Source organism: Engystomops pustulosus, chromosome 11 (assembly GCF_040894005.1).
Source record: "Engystomops pustulosus chromosome 11, aEngPut4.maternal, whole genome shotgun sequence".
In the NCBI taxonomy this organism is placed as follows: Eukaryota; Metazoa; Chordata; class Amphibia; order Anura; family Leptodactylidae; genus Engystomops; species Engystomops pustulosus.
Genome location: NC_092421.1, coordinates 51,447,038 through 51,461,116, shown reverse-complemented (window position 1 = coordinate 51,461,116; position 14,079 = coordinate 51,447,038). Strand labels below are relative to the sequence as shown.

The window sequence follows — 14,079 nt, the reverse complement described above, 5'->3', positions numbered from 1 at the left end:
CTGTGCTGGATGATAAATCTGTTCTAGTATAAGACCGTCTAGACGTACTCTGAACCTCCAATTAGTTGGCTTACTTTACACCCAAAAATTAGGACACAATTCTGTCGGGTTAGAAGTATTTTTAGTGCACGGAACTTTTTGGAGTGAGGCCATGCGCCCTTTTCACAGGCCCCACCCATTTTGTCGTAGGAGAGCCAGAAAAGTGTCTAAACCCTTTATAAATGTGGCGCAGACAGTTTTCTAGTGCAAACAACGACAGAATTCTGTCTTGGACACATTCCTAAATCTCCCCCGTTGTACGCAGAATTTTTTTCCTACAAAATATGCAACAAAAAGCAGGGTACCAGAAAGTATGTAAACAGAAGTGGTAGGGGATTGATATGATTTAGTGTTTATATTTAGTGGGTTTTTTTTGTGTGTTTTTTTTTTTTTACACCATTCTGAGTATTTTCTAAAAAAAAATAAAAAAAAAAATAATCATTTGGACATCCCCTTAATTTTACAGTAACCATTTATGTAGTGTAGGAAAAGGATCTTGCTGTGACTTCCTACTGTGTTAGTGGAAGGAAAAGCTTTACACATACAGCTCCCAAAACAAATTCATTTTGTAATCTCAAGGATTTGCTATAGAACATTCTTTCACAATACACAGCTCTGTCATTTAGTTTTAGAAGCTTTTTTTGATCTTTATATTTTAATGTTTTGATTTTAATATTTAACACTTGTTGATATCAAAGGTTGTTAAATAAATTCCGGTATATGCAACGTATAACACTACTCTAACAGCAGTACTTCTCCTACAATATCGTTGTGATGGTTATGGTTTCTCAGAGGGGGCAGCGGTACCTACTACTAACATCACAGGTCGTCTCCTGCTATGTCACATCTTATTACAGACTCCAGTATTGTCTCATTAGTGGATCTCCTAATGCTCTTTTGGTTCTGTTCTGTCTTCCTCTGCTGCCATTCAACCTGCACATCTCTTGTTAACATGAGACAAGGTGAGATGTGTTTGTTTAAAAGAAGTAAAAGGGATTTGTATCCAACAAGAACCTTGTTTCACTTTCTACCGATTTTTCTATCTTTTTGCTTAAACCTTTATATTTCCCATCTGGCCTGTTATTAAAGGAAACTCACCGCTTGAGGTTTTGTTATCGAGTCATTTTTAAATATGTGTGTGTTGTTTCTTTTGTTTTTTTGTTTTTTTTTACAGAAAATGATTATATTTATGGTAGCAACATATTATTTATTAAAATGCTTTATTGGTTATAATTCTTAATCTTCTTTCTTTACCTGTCCTTGATGATAGTGATAGTAGGTATTATTTATCACTGGTTTTCTTTAGTTTTTGGTGTAAAAAATAGCCACATTGAGGCTTTTGGTCTTGCAACACTGGGGTCCTGTGTTCAAGTCCCATCCAGGGACCTGCAAAGGGATCTGCACAAAGTTTTTATGTTCTCCCCATGTTTGCGTGGGTTTCCACCGGGTCCACCAGTTTCCTCCCACACTCAAAATCATTCTGGTAGGTTGATTAGATTGTGACCGATTTGGAAAGATCTGTGTAGCGCTGCGTAATCTGTAGATCTATATAAATAAAGGAATTATTTATTATTTTAACCTCTTTATTAATTTCACATAAACATACAACTACTGCTAGTGTAATGCCGTGCGAAGCCAGAGTCATAACTTAGGACTTTAGCAAAAAGTCCCATAAAAAGTCTCCTAGTTACTCCAGTACCCTCCTAGTGTATGTGCTGTGACTTTTTATGGATTTTGAGACACTTTTTTTTTTTTGGCCCTTTTTACCCCGTAAAGACTAGACATGATGGTTGGGTGGACAAGACCGTGTCCGAACGAAGAGTGCATTACATGGTATCCGGCAGAACCATTTGCGGCCCCATTGAAGCCTTTTGGCGTTGAGCACATGTTTCCCCACAACATGCGCTATATTTTGCCATGTTAAGGCGCAGGACCTGCACTTCTCTCCTCCTCTCCAGCACACTGACGTGTGCAAACACATTCATTCAAATTCATTCAGTTTTTGTTTATATATTTGTATGTACTTTGAATATGGTTTTATATGTTTGGTCCTTTGTATTGACTAATAAAGCATTATTCGTTGTCACTTCCTAGTTGCCGCCTCATGACTTGTTTTTGCTTTGTGAAATACACTCACCAGCCACTTTATTAGGTACACCATGCTAGTAACGGGTTGGACCCCCTTTTGCCTTCAGAACTGCCTCACCGCCATTTGAGACGGTGAACTCATTGTCATGTTCAGGAAACCAGTCTGAGATGATTCCAGCTTTATGACATGGCGCATTATCCTGCTGAAAGTAGATGTTGTGTACATTGTGGTCATAAAGGGTCAGCAACAATACTCAGGTAGGCTGTGGCGTTGTAACGATGCTCAATTGGTACCAAGGGGCCCAAAGAGTGCCATGAAAATATTCCCCACACCTTGACACCACCACCACCAGCCTGAACCGTTGATACAAGGCTGGATGGATCCATGCTTTCATGTTGTTGACGCCAAATTCTGACCCTACTATCCGAATGTCGCAGCAGAAATCGAGACTCATCAGACCAGGCAACGTTTTTCCAATCTTCTACTGTCCAATTTCGATGAGCTTGTGCAAATTGTAGCCTCAGTTTCCTGTTCTTAGCTGAAAGGAGTGGCACCCGGTGTGGTCTTCTGCTGCTGTACCCCATCTGCCTCAAAGTTCGACGTACTATGCGTTCAGAGATGCTCTTCTGTCTACCTTGGTTGTAACTGGTGGCGATTTGAGTCACTGTTGCCTTTCTATCAGCTCGAACTAGTCTGCCCATTCTCCTCTGACCTCTGGCATCAACAAGGCATTTCCGCCCACAGAACTGCCGCTCGCTGGATGTTTTTTCTTTTTCGGATCATTCTCTGTAAACCCTAGAGATGGTTGTGCGTGAAAATCCCAGTAGATCAGCAGTGCCTAAATGCACTGAGTTGCCGCCATGTGATTGGCTGATTAGAAATTAAGTGTTAACGAGCAGTTGGACAGGTGTACCTAATAAAGTGGCCGGTGAGTGTATATGTAGGGGTTGTTATGTAAAGACTGAAGAGGAGTTGAACTAATTAGTAAATGTGACTTGTCCCAGTATACATATCACCAGCGCCGTTCATTTTTACAAATCCAGCGGTATTAGCTGAGTGGTCAATGTGCCAACTGTGATCATGATAACAATAGGGAAACCAAATTGGTATATAGTATGTACATATTAAGATACAACACATGGACACAATTTTAATAACAGAATTTAAATCTACACCCTAAAGGGCTACAGCGTTTTATCTCCAGTAGTGGATTAGAATATAGGTGGTTTGGGCGTTCGCACAGGGCCCAAGCCTTCTAGGGGGCCATGGCTACCCAAACAAACCACCAAATTTTCTCAAGACTGGGAAGGGCCTTCACCCATGAAAACCTCATACATCTGTTTCTGCTCCCAATTCATATGTACGAGAGCCATTTTGGGACCTTTGGTGGTCCTCCAAAGGTCCAGAAACAGCAAATTGAAAGCCGGCGGAAGGGACGCATCCTCGATGCTCCAAGAAGCTTATTCTAGTACTATATGTAGGATATGAATTCCAGACTTCCAGGGTCTATAATAATCACACAGCCCAGGGTCCATGGTCCGGTGTCATCTGTCTCTGATTATAGATGGTGTCCTCTATGCAGGTATCATGTTATAAAGCAGGAGGAAATCAGCAGAGTGTACACAGTGTCCTATCTGCAGGCAGCATGTTATACAGGAGGAGGAGCTGAGCAGAGTTTGTATAGTGTCCTATTTGTAGGCAGTGTGTTATAGAGCAGGAGGAGCTGAGAAGATTAATACAGTATATAGTTTTAAATAAGAAAAGTGACCAAATGAATGCATATATCTGATTTGTCTATGTGTTAAATATTACCTTTTTGGTATTTTATTTACTAAACCAATGTTGTTGTATTTGTTTCTTTTAGATTTACAGAGTTTTTGGACCCTTTCCAGCGTGTAATCCAACCAGAAGAGATCTGGCTGTATAAGAATCCCCTGGTACAATCAGACAACATACCCACACGGCTGATGTTTGTAAGTTATTAAACTCTTTTGATTTTTTTTGGTCCAAATTTCTGTGTTTACTTTGTTGTGTTTTAATGATAAATTGTGCTGCCTGAAGCCATCTTTGAAGGGGAGCTTACTGATTAAATATTTATGTTGTATTGAATAAAAGTGTATTATACTTTTTTGTAAGTTTATTTTAACCATTCCTAGTGGCTCTGTAGTATAAAGAATGGATTAAAGAAATTTAGGCATAAGGGTCCCACTGTTACCCTCTCAAGGGCCCCTTCAAACCAAACACACAAGCTGGTTATAGTTATGATTATTATAACTGCCCTGACCAACGCAACTTTACATTCAATCCCTTGGATTGGCAAGACCTCTATGACTGTTTATCCAGCCTCTTCTTAGATTCCTTTTAAGTGGAAAGGAGCCAAGTACTGTCACTCTAAACTAACTCATATTATCTAAACATATATTTGAAAGCTGTTATTATACAGTAGTACAACTATCCCTATATTGTTATTCCCCATGCCTGAAAAATTCCACAGTCCATTTAAAATAAATGACTCTCCAATGCCAACCAACCTCTTTCTCCTCACCACACCTCCAGATCATTCCCTTCACTGAAGACAGTTTCTAAAGGAGGGGTGAGCTGATTTCTCTTCAGCCAATCACATACGGCCAGTTTATAGCTCCGCCTCCTTATTCACCCCTCCATTACAAATTCTCTTAAACAAGTCACACAGCCACCATGCAAATAATGTCGTAGAGCTGAATTGGCTCAGCTGAAGAGAGAGCAGGACCCTTGGCAACCATGAAGCTAGAGGCATGGCTGAACTAGAAGAACATGATTATGCATAGATGATGAGTTACCTTTACATACGGACAAGTATGTGGAATGACAAGTACTGTTCTATAATAGCAGTTTTCAAAGATATGTTTAGTTAGTGTGGGTTAGTTTAGCAAACAGGTTCTCTTCAACTATATCCATTGATTTTGTCTAGGAAGGAGCAAGCATGCCCTAAACACTTATTACACATTAAAGGAAACCTACCGTATGATTTATAGCTTATAAAGAGGATTTTGTCAGTGACACTTCTTTATAAGTTATGTATGAATAGGGGTATCTAGATTTGGACCTTTTACAGATCTGATATTTTATTTAGTCAATCTTTTACCTTAAAGGGTATCTGTCACCAGGGCACTCATTTTCACTAAAGACAGGTTGCTGAAGTCTATTACAGCTGCATTGCAAATATACCCTTCTGCCTTCTCTAAGCATTTGCATTACAATATAATTGTGTGTTATCTTGCACCCTGACAGAATCCTCTGCCAAGTCCTAGGGGTTGGGCTTTGGTTTGGCTGCATTTAAAAAAAACTACAAGTGACTTGTCTGTGCTACTCACTTCTCAGCTCTCAGCCCCCCACCTTTGTGTTACTGTACAGTTCCCCCCTCCTTCTTTGTGCACAGGAACAGAGCTCACTGCCTGGTGAGCTGACATCACTGGGGGAAAGCTAGGAATTTTGGGGCCCCTGAGTGGAAGATTTTTGTGGGCCCACTTCCTTCCAGTATCCATTCCCACATTTGATACATAACATTGTATACACATTTTTTTTTAACCTAAACATTTTCAAGCCATGACAAGCTAGACACTTTTTTGACAGGACCCCACTCTATTGCATGTGCTCACTCAGTGTATAGATAGCCTATGCACATGCCCATTCAGTGTATAGATAGTTCCCCCCAGCCCATAGTCGGATAGTGAAATGTCCACCCCAGATGCCCCTCCTTAATGAAATCTCCACCCTGGATGCTCTCTTTTAATAAAATGTCACCCCAGATGCTCCCGCCGCCGCGTTATAGCAATGGACACGAAGGGGAGAAGACTGAACCAGAAGGGGAGAAGATGGAGCCACTGGGTCAGAGAGAATTAGCCGAAATGTGAGTATAGATTTTTTTTCTTTCAGACTGATAGGGCCTGGGTGTAAAGGAGGGTAGTGGGTACTGTGAGCCCCTCCCTTTTCATTGGAAAGCGGGGGGGGGGGTCCCTTAAACACAGTAACACTAGATCCCCCATGATAGTGACCCTGGGCTGAGAGCTCAAGAGTGCACAGCACAGACAAGTCACGTGTTGTTTTTTGAAATGCATCCAAACCAGAGACCAACCCCTGGGACTTTACAGAGGATTCTGTCAGGGTGCAAGGTAAGTTATAACAAATGCTTAGAGAAGGCACAAAGACATATTTGCAGTACAGGTGTAATGAGCTTTTATTACCTGTATTTAGTGAAAATGAGGTCCCTGGTGACAGGTTCCCTTTAAGGACTCTTCTTGTTACATTTTGCACAGGCCATTTCATTTCTAACTCCCCTCGCTGTGATTTTTGTGGTGAAGATCATCCAGCGAACAGACAGAACAGAGATCAAAGAAGCTTGTTTGGGTAAGTAACAAACTAATTAAAGTTAATTTAAGACGAGAGTCTCATTTCTAGGCAATTGCACATCCAAAGAGAGTGGTAGTCTGATTGTAGCACAAGGCTATGTCCTTATGTGTGACTCCATAGTTATCTAGTATGTGTGGTCCAACATTTATCAGATCAATTACTGTCTATATAATTTATCGGAAAATTCTTTATAACCCCCTAATACTATTTGTTCCTAAATGCCCAATTTGGATAAAGTTGAACAAGATAGGTTCCTCATCAGTGAAGGCCTAAGGAATGGCGGTCCCTTCTTCTCTGTAGGGTTGTAAAGTCAAGTAGACTTGTGTCTTAGATTCTTCATTCACCTCCTTGCAGCTCCTTGCAGCTCCTGATAGCTGTACTTTGCTCTGCGATAGAGACAGATGAATGGAGTAGAGGAACACATGCTCGACCTGGCACTCTAAATCGTACAAGGAATATGAGATCCTACTTTTGTCATTCTTTGGGTTTCGGCAATCAGAACCCAAAAATCTTACATATATATATCCCATTCAGGTTATAAGTTTAAAGCTTTGTCCAGCCCATATAAATTAGATTTCCTATAAGGAAGTAGTATCAGCCATGTCTGTCACTTGGGGAAGGATATTTCAAAGCTTTAATTCACCATATGTTATGTTTCGTTAGCTGTCTCCCTGGCCTTGGCACTGAATGGAGTGTGCACTAATACTATCAAGCTCATAGTGGGAAGGTAGGTACATGAAAATGATTAGAAATGTTTGCAATAGAAACCACTTGATAACTCTGTACCATGTGTCATACAGTCCAATACAAGTCCTGTTTACTGGAGAATGTCTGCTCCTGTGCAATCATTACCAGATCATTTCTGGAAGTGAGAGGAGTGTGTCATTATTGCTGTAATAGATGAAAATATCAATTGCTTCCTACGTCTCTCTATAATGTCATCATTACTCTTCTTGGCTTTCTTGGAAAACCACTTGCAAATGGTTCACTCAAAATTACAGTAATGGAAGGGAAACCTTCATAGAGAACAAATTGAAAAGTATTTCTTAAAGGGGTTGTGCAAGGCTCTTCTCTTCTAGAAGCAACAGCTGTCCATAGGTTGTCTGTTTGAAATGAATTATTATACTTTGGAAGTGTCACCAACCACTCCTCATGAATCTACTGGACTCCTAAACCAGTAGTCCATTGTATTCTTTTAATGCTTCAAATAGCTAAACAGCATAATGTTGCATTGGCTACTACTGTAGTAGTATAGACCACTTACCAGAACTGTAATATACTGCCCTTCTTTCAGGCAGCATTTGCTAACAGATTGATTTTGAAGAACTATTTTATATTGGAGGTGTAGAGCTTCTTAGGAGCATACCTCATCCTAACACTAAATCCTGTCGCATGATGCATGGTACTGTGAATCGACCCTTGTGACAGCAGCCTTCTGGTCTACAACTATGTACAGCTGAAATAAGACAGCTCCATTCACTGTGTAGTGGCAGTGCCAGAGTATTGCATCTCTGCTCCTGTTCAAGTCATGGAGCTGAGCTGAAGTAATCCAGCACTGCTACTACACAGTGAACGGAGCCACCTCCTTCCACAGCTATATGAAGTTAGTTCCAGACAACCCCTTTAAGATCTGTATTTTTGAAGGTCTGGCTAATAAAATGTATTTGAATTCTTAGGCCACGTCCTGATTTTTTTTACCGCTGCTTTCCTGATGGTGTATCGAATGAAGAGATGCACTGCACTGGAGATGCCAGCCTTGTGTCTGAGGGCCGAAAGAGTTTTCCCAGTATCCACTCCTCCTGTGAGTATTCTGCTTCATTCTACATTTTTTTTTCCCATTCACACGACTAGTTAACACAGGGTTGGTGCCAGCATTGGGCATACCCGTGCAAGTACCTGGGCCCAGGGGTGCTGGGGGGCCCACATAAGGCTATACACAAAGAATCTGTGGGGGGGGAGAGGGGCTGTATCTAATTAATCCATAGGGGGTGAGGGGGGCTTTATATAAAATAACCATATGAGGGCTGTACATAAAATAACCATGAGGGGCTGTTTGGTATGCTAAACTAGGAAACATTTTAGGGAATAGGGTACTGTTTTAGTTTCTGAATATTTTAATGCTACCACGTGATTTCACTGCAAAGGGGCCCACTGAGGCTTTGTTGCCCAGGGGCCTACTGAAACCTGGAGCTGGCCTTGAGTGAATATATGCTCAAAGGGGACCTTCCACCTATCTGCACTATTGCTTGTGGAAGTTTCTTCTCCAGCCCCAATTAGTGCTGTTCTTTTCACCCCCAATATGCTTTCTGCAGTCATGTGTGTGGTTGCTCTAGACTGGAGAAGACCAACTACAGTAAAGAGCTAAGGAATGGTCAGAGGCTAGAGAAATATTTTCTGCTGTGCCAAAATTGGTGGTACATGACCTCCCAGTAAAGTCCTCTTTAAAGGGGATGTGCTTGATCAGAACATCATGATAACATGTGTGTTTCATGTTCTTGCACTGGCCATATTTCCTCTACATTGCTTCTAAGAGAACATACCACCAGAGTTAGGAAATCTGTCTTCATATAAGGACCCTTGGAGTGTAGGACCAACAAAAGACAAAGCTGCTGGCAGGTAGCTATAGTTCTTAAAGATGTTACCCGAGGCTTCATCAAATGATAGTAAATAGTGACTTAGCTACTTACAGAAATACAATGGATGTCGTGCTGTGTAAAGTGTCATTTACTGAAGACACATTATCCCGCCAAGGCATTGTTGATATACACTCACCGGCCACTTTATTAGGTACACCTGTCCAACTGCTCGTTAACACTTAATTTCTAATCAGCCAATCACATGGCGGCAACTCAGTGCATTTAGGCATGTAGACATGGTCAAGACAATCTCCTGCAGTTCAAACCGAGCATCAGTATGGGGAAGAAAGGTGATTTGAGTGCCTTTGAACGTGGCATGGTTGTTGGTGCCAAAAGGGCTGGTCTGAGTATTTCAGAAACTGCTGATCTACTGGGATTTTCACGCACAACCATCTCTAGGGTTTACAGCGAATGGTCCGAAAAAGAAAAAACATCCAGTGAGCGGCAGTTCTGTGGGCGGAAATGCCTTGTTGATGCCAGAGGTCAGAGGAGAATTGGCAGACTGATAGAAAGGCAACAGTGACTCAAATCGCCACCCGTTACAACCAAGGTAGGCAGAGGAGCATCTCTGAACGCACAGTATGTCGAACTTTGAGGCAGATGGGCTACAGCAGCAGAAGACCACACCGGGTGCAACTCCTTTTAGCTAAGAACAGGAAACTGAGGCTACAATTTGCACAAGCTCATCGAAATTGGACAGTAGAAGATTGGAAAAATGTTGCCTGGTCTGATGAGTCTCAATTTCTGCTGCGACATTCAGATGGTAGGGTCAGAATTTGGCGTCAACAACATGAAAGCATGGATCCATCCTGCCTTGTATCAACGGTTCAGGCTGGTGGTGGTGGTGTCATGGTGTGGGGAATATTTTCTTGGCACCCTTTGGGCCCCTTGGTACCAATTGAGCATCGTTGCAACTCCACAGCCTACCTGAGTATTGTTGCTTACCATGTCCATCCCTTTATGACCACAATGTACCCAACATCTGATGGCTACTTTCAGCAGGATAATGCGCCATGTCATGAAGCTGGAATCATCTCAGACTGGTTTCTTGAACATGACAATGAGTTCACTGTACTCAAATGGCCTCCACAGTCACCAGATCTCAGTCCAATAGAGCATCTTTAGGATGTGGTGGAACGGGAGATTCGCATCATGGATGTGCAGCCATCAAATCTGCGGCAACTGTGTGATGCCATCATGTCAATATGGACCAAAATCTCTGAGGAATGCTTCCAGCACCTTGTTGAATCTATGCCACGAAGAATTGAGGCAGTTCTGAAGGCAAAAGGGGGTCCAACCCGTTACTAGCATGGTGTACCTAATAAAGTGGCCGGTGAGTGTAGAGTCTGGCAGTAGGAGAACGGGACACTGTTCATTAAGGGCAATCCCAAATATTGCCAAATAATTCTTTCTGTATAAAGCCCAAATAGTTATTAATACAACAGCCGGATATATAGTGAAGGGCTACTTGGTGTCTATGAAACCAATATTATAGAGTAGTTGTAGAGTAGGTAAAGGTTCAAATCCCTTATCCCAAAAGTAAGAGATTTATTGAAAGATTCCTGGTGATCAAGGACTGTGAATGGGTTAATTTCAGCACCCTTGGTAGTTTAAGCAGAGAATTGAATGTCTACATCAATGGAAGTGGATGGCAAAGACAGGGTTAATGTCAATGTCCTCGGTGGTGGAGGGCATAGACAGGTTTAATGTCGGCTATTGTGCTCTAGTGTAGATAAAAGGTGAATGATTGTAAATTGAGGAGCCTGGCACACATTTTACTCTGGAGCCAAACTGCTTCAAGTTACACCAGTGATTACTACTACTATGCTAATAAACTGCAATGTGATTTACTGTACTATAGAAAGCAAACTTATTGCTATTACCCAGGAGACAAGATGAACCAAGAATATGTTACTTAAAGGAAATCTACCACTAAAAAAAATAGAAAAAGGTTACAAATACTTACCTCGTCTCCTCTTCATCATGATCCCGGTGCTTTCCTATACTAGTCTTGACACGCCAGGATCACCCGGTAAAGAACAAGTAATTACGAGCATTGAGACAAGATGTCTGGCTCTGCTGGCAGCATTCTTATGCATGCTGGGAGCATGGGAGAGCGAGCTGAGGTCACGCAAGAGGCGTGAATTCATGCCTTTTGTGTGACGTCACCTCCCTCTCCCAGCGTAAGTGTGGGGGGCGTGCATAATTAGGAGCCCGGAGCACCGGACATCTTGTCCTATGCTCCGTGCTGCAGTTTCTTTATAAGTTTCATTACTAGGTGAACCCAGTGTGTCAAGACTAGCGAAGAACACCATCTGGATCAAGATGAAGAGGCAGAGGCAAATATATGTTGTGTTTTTTTTTACCCTGGTTGATTTCCTTTAATCTATAAGCCGCAGCAAGAGAAATATCTTCTAGTCAAAGCGCTCTGTATTCTCATCCCGCAATGAGATCACACTGCAAAGTTCCTGCACTGGCAGAGGGCTGAATCCTGTTCTTGTTTAGCTAAAGCTGTTTTTTGTTAGTATTGGAGGAACTGTGCAGAGCAGTTTACTTGTGGACGTCCATCAAGAGCTTTTCTTTAAGTTGTCCTACTTCTGACACCTGAGGAGCCATACAATGGCCGCGTCTCTGCAGTCTTCCTTAATGTCTCAGGATCTAGGACATGATGATAATAATAGCGGCATGTTATGACAGCACTCAACTCCATACCAGTCTGCGGAGTTAATTTCTCTATTCACACAGCCAGTCTCCTACAGGGACCAGTATTAGGGACATTGCAGGGGGTCTATGAGACAGATGGATTGGTGCTGCAGGCTGCCTAGAATTTAGCAACTTTTCCATATTGTTTAAATTCATATTTTGGATGATGTTTATTGATTTGACTAGACTTTATGTCCTGAAACTGTTCTGCCAGGTGATAAGAGGTCTACAATAGTGAGCTTTGCAACCGGTTACAGATTACAATACATGCAAGCCTGTTGGCTTTGTAACAGTCTTGGACTGGCCCACCAGAGTACCAGAGGATGTGGGCTCCTACCCAATACTGGGTCCCATAGATACAGCAGAAGACATCCTAAATTAAAGGCTCTATTTCTCTGGAGTGGTCTTGGTGGTCCCAACATTGTCTAATAGGGCTATTTAGAATAATCAATATTTAGTAATGATATAGAAGGGGTGACTACATTAGTTTGAAGTCTGAAGAGGTCAGGCTTGAGAGTTATATATTATAATATTGGTCTGGGGTCTAAAATTAGAGGCTGGATCTGTTATTTAAAACAAAGGTTCTGGTTTTAAGTTTATTCAGGTGTCTTGGGATTAACATTGATGTAGGAGTCTATTTTGGTCTAGGGTAATCAATAAATTGAGGGGTTTGTATTAATTTAGAGGTCTGGTGTATATTTTTATGGAGGGGTCTGGGGTAGTCTTAGTAAATGGAGAGGTTTGTGGTTTGTATTAATTACAGGGTCTGGTCTCGGGCTAGCATTAGTTTAGGGACCGGATCTAGTTATAGGTCTTGAAATTATATATGTTAGATGCTGTACCAAAGACCCTTTACCCTGTACCCATGCTTGTCCCTGCACAAGGTGGTTTTAAATTCCCTTTTTGCAAGAATCCTCTTGAAAACCATTTTTATATGAGAAGTCCACCTCTGAGATTGATACAGAGAGTATTGTGTAAAATTCTACAGGATTTCAATTTATATTTAGGAAAACTGACAATGTCAAGTAGTTAGATTTAGATTTTTTTTTAATGTAGAAAATGTAAAGCAACCATATGTGTGATCAATCCCAATGAGTGAATCCACAGTGTGAAATATAAAACTATATTATGAGGGAAGCGATGCTCAAACCCCTGAAATTCGCCACAGTGCAATATATTAATACACTTCTGACAGTAGTTGGAGGCGCATCTTGTCTGGACCTGTAAACATTTCCCGCAGGCTTTAAGTAGACGCCTGGGAGCTGTGGGAACACTAAGATGAATGAGTTGCTGGATTGCCGGCTGCGGCGGATGTCTGGGGAGATGGAACTGCTAAATTCTTAGTAGATTATTCCAACAATGAAACCGAAGATAAATGGGATTCTCTTTCCACCTCCTTTATGTTCTAATTGAACCTGAACCTGAACATCTCCTATGGGAGGGGTTGGGGACCCTTTTTTTTTTTTTTTTTTTTTTTTTTTTTTTACATCAATGCAGGTTTGCTGATATTCACCGACAGACAGACATTTTCTTCAGAGTGACAGAGGCGAGGACTTTTTCATATTAGCATCTGTCGATGACTTGGCAAGGTTTCAGCCAATTTGACAGAGGCACAATGGTAGAATTTGTGCATTATGCAAGTGTAGACTTTAAAAATAAGAATGTATGGGTTTATCTTAATTGGTATGAACAAATAAAAACTGTACTATCTTTTATAGAACAACATACTTTTTTCCTAAATTTGCATATGCGGATTTGGTCGGTGGGTGCACAGTGTCAGATCTCCATCTATTGTAGATTATCAGTATTAATATTGTAGAAAACCCCTTTAACTTCGGAACTGTTACAGTACCGTTAATATTCTGTGTGGTGTATGCAAATAAAAGATTACCTCTTGGCTATTGGGCACACCAAAATTCTGGCATCAAAAAGTTGTAAAATAGAACTATAAGGGTTTACTTGGTCCAAAGTGTTGCAACTTTTTGAAGTTTAAAGAGGACCTGTCACCCCGAAAATGACCCCCACAAAATGTGCCCCCCCATACTCCTCACCCCAGCCCCTTTTCTCCCCAGACAGTTTTTTTTTTTTAATTTTAAATAAATAATAATAAGAGGTTGGATTCTACTATCTTGTGTCCGGGCAGTCGGACTTATTCATTAGGGGGCCGGCCAACACACCCCCTCCACGCCCCCTGTCTGCGGGGACCTGTAGGAGAAGCTGGCA

General features: G+C 41.4%; 1 protein-coding gene across 4 annotated transcripts in view; it reads left to right on the top strand.

The window, feature by feature from the left end:
- Window positions 1-14,079, top strand: part of PLPP4 (phospholipid phosphatase 4) — a 106,921-nt gene that overhangs the window by 68,452 nt on the left and 24,390 nt on the right. For all 4 annotated transcript variants that reach the window (XM_072131026.1, XM_072131025.1, XM_072131027.1 and 1 more), the window contains exons 2-5: window positions 3,993-4,101; window positions 6,424-6,514; window positions 7,181-7,244; window positions 8,194-8,318. In XM_072131026.1, coding sequence (XP_071987127.1) covers window positions 4,096-4,101; window positions 6,424-6,514; window positions 7,181-7,244; window positions 8,194-8,318 — 286 coding nt within the window. In that variant the 5' untranslated portion in view covers window positions 3,993-4,095. The remainder of the gene's footprint in view (window positions 1-3,992; window positions 4,102-6,423; window positions 6,515-7,180; window positions 7,245-8,193; window positions 8,319-14,079) is intronic.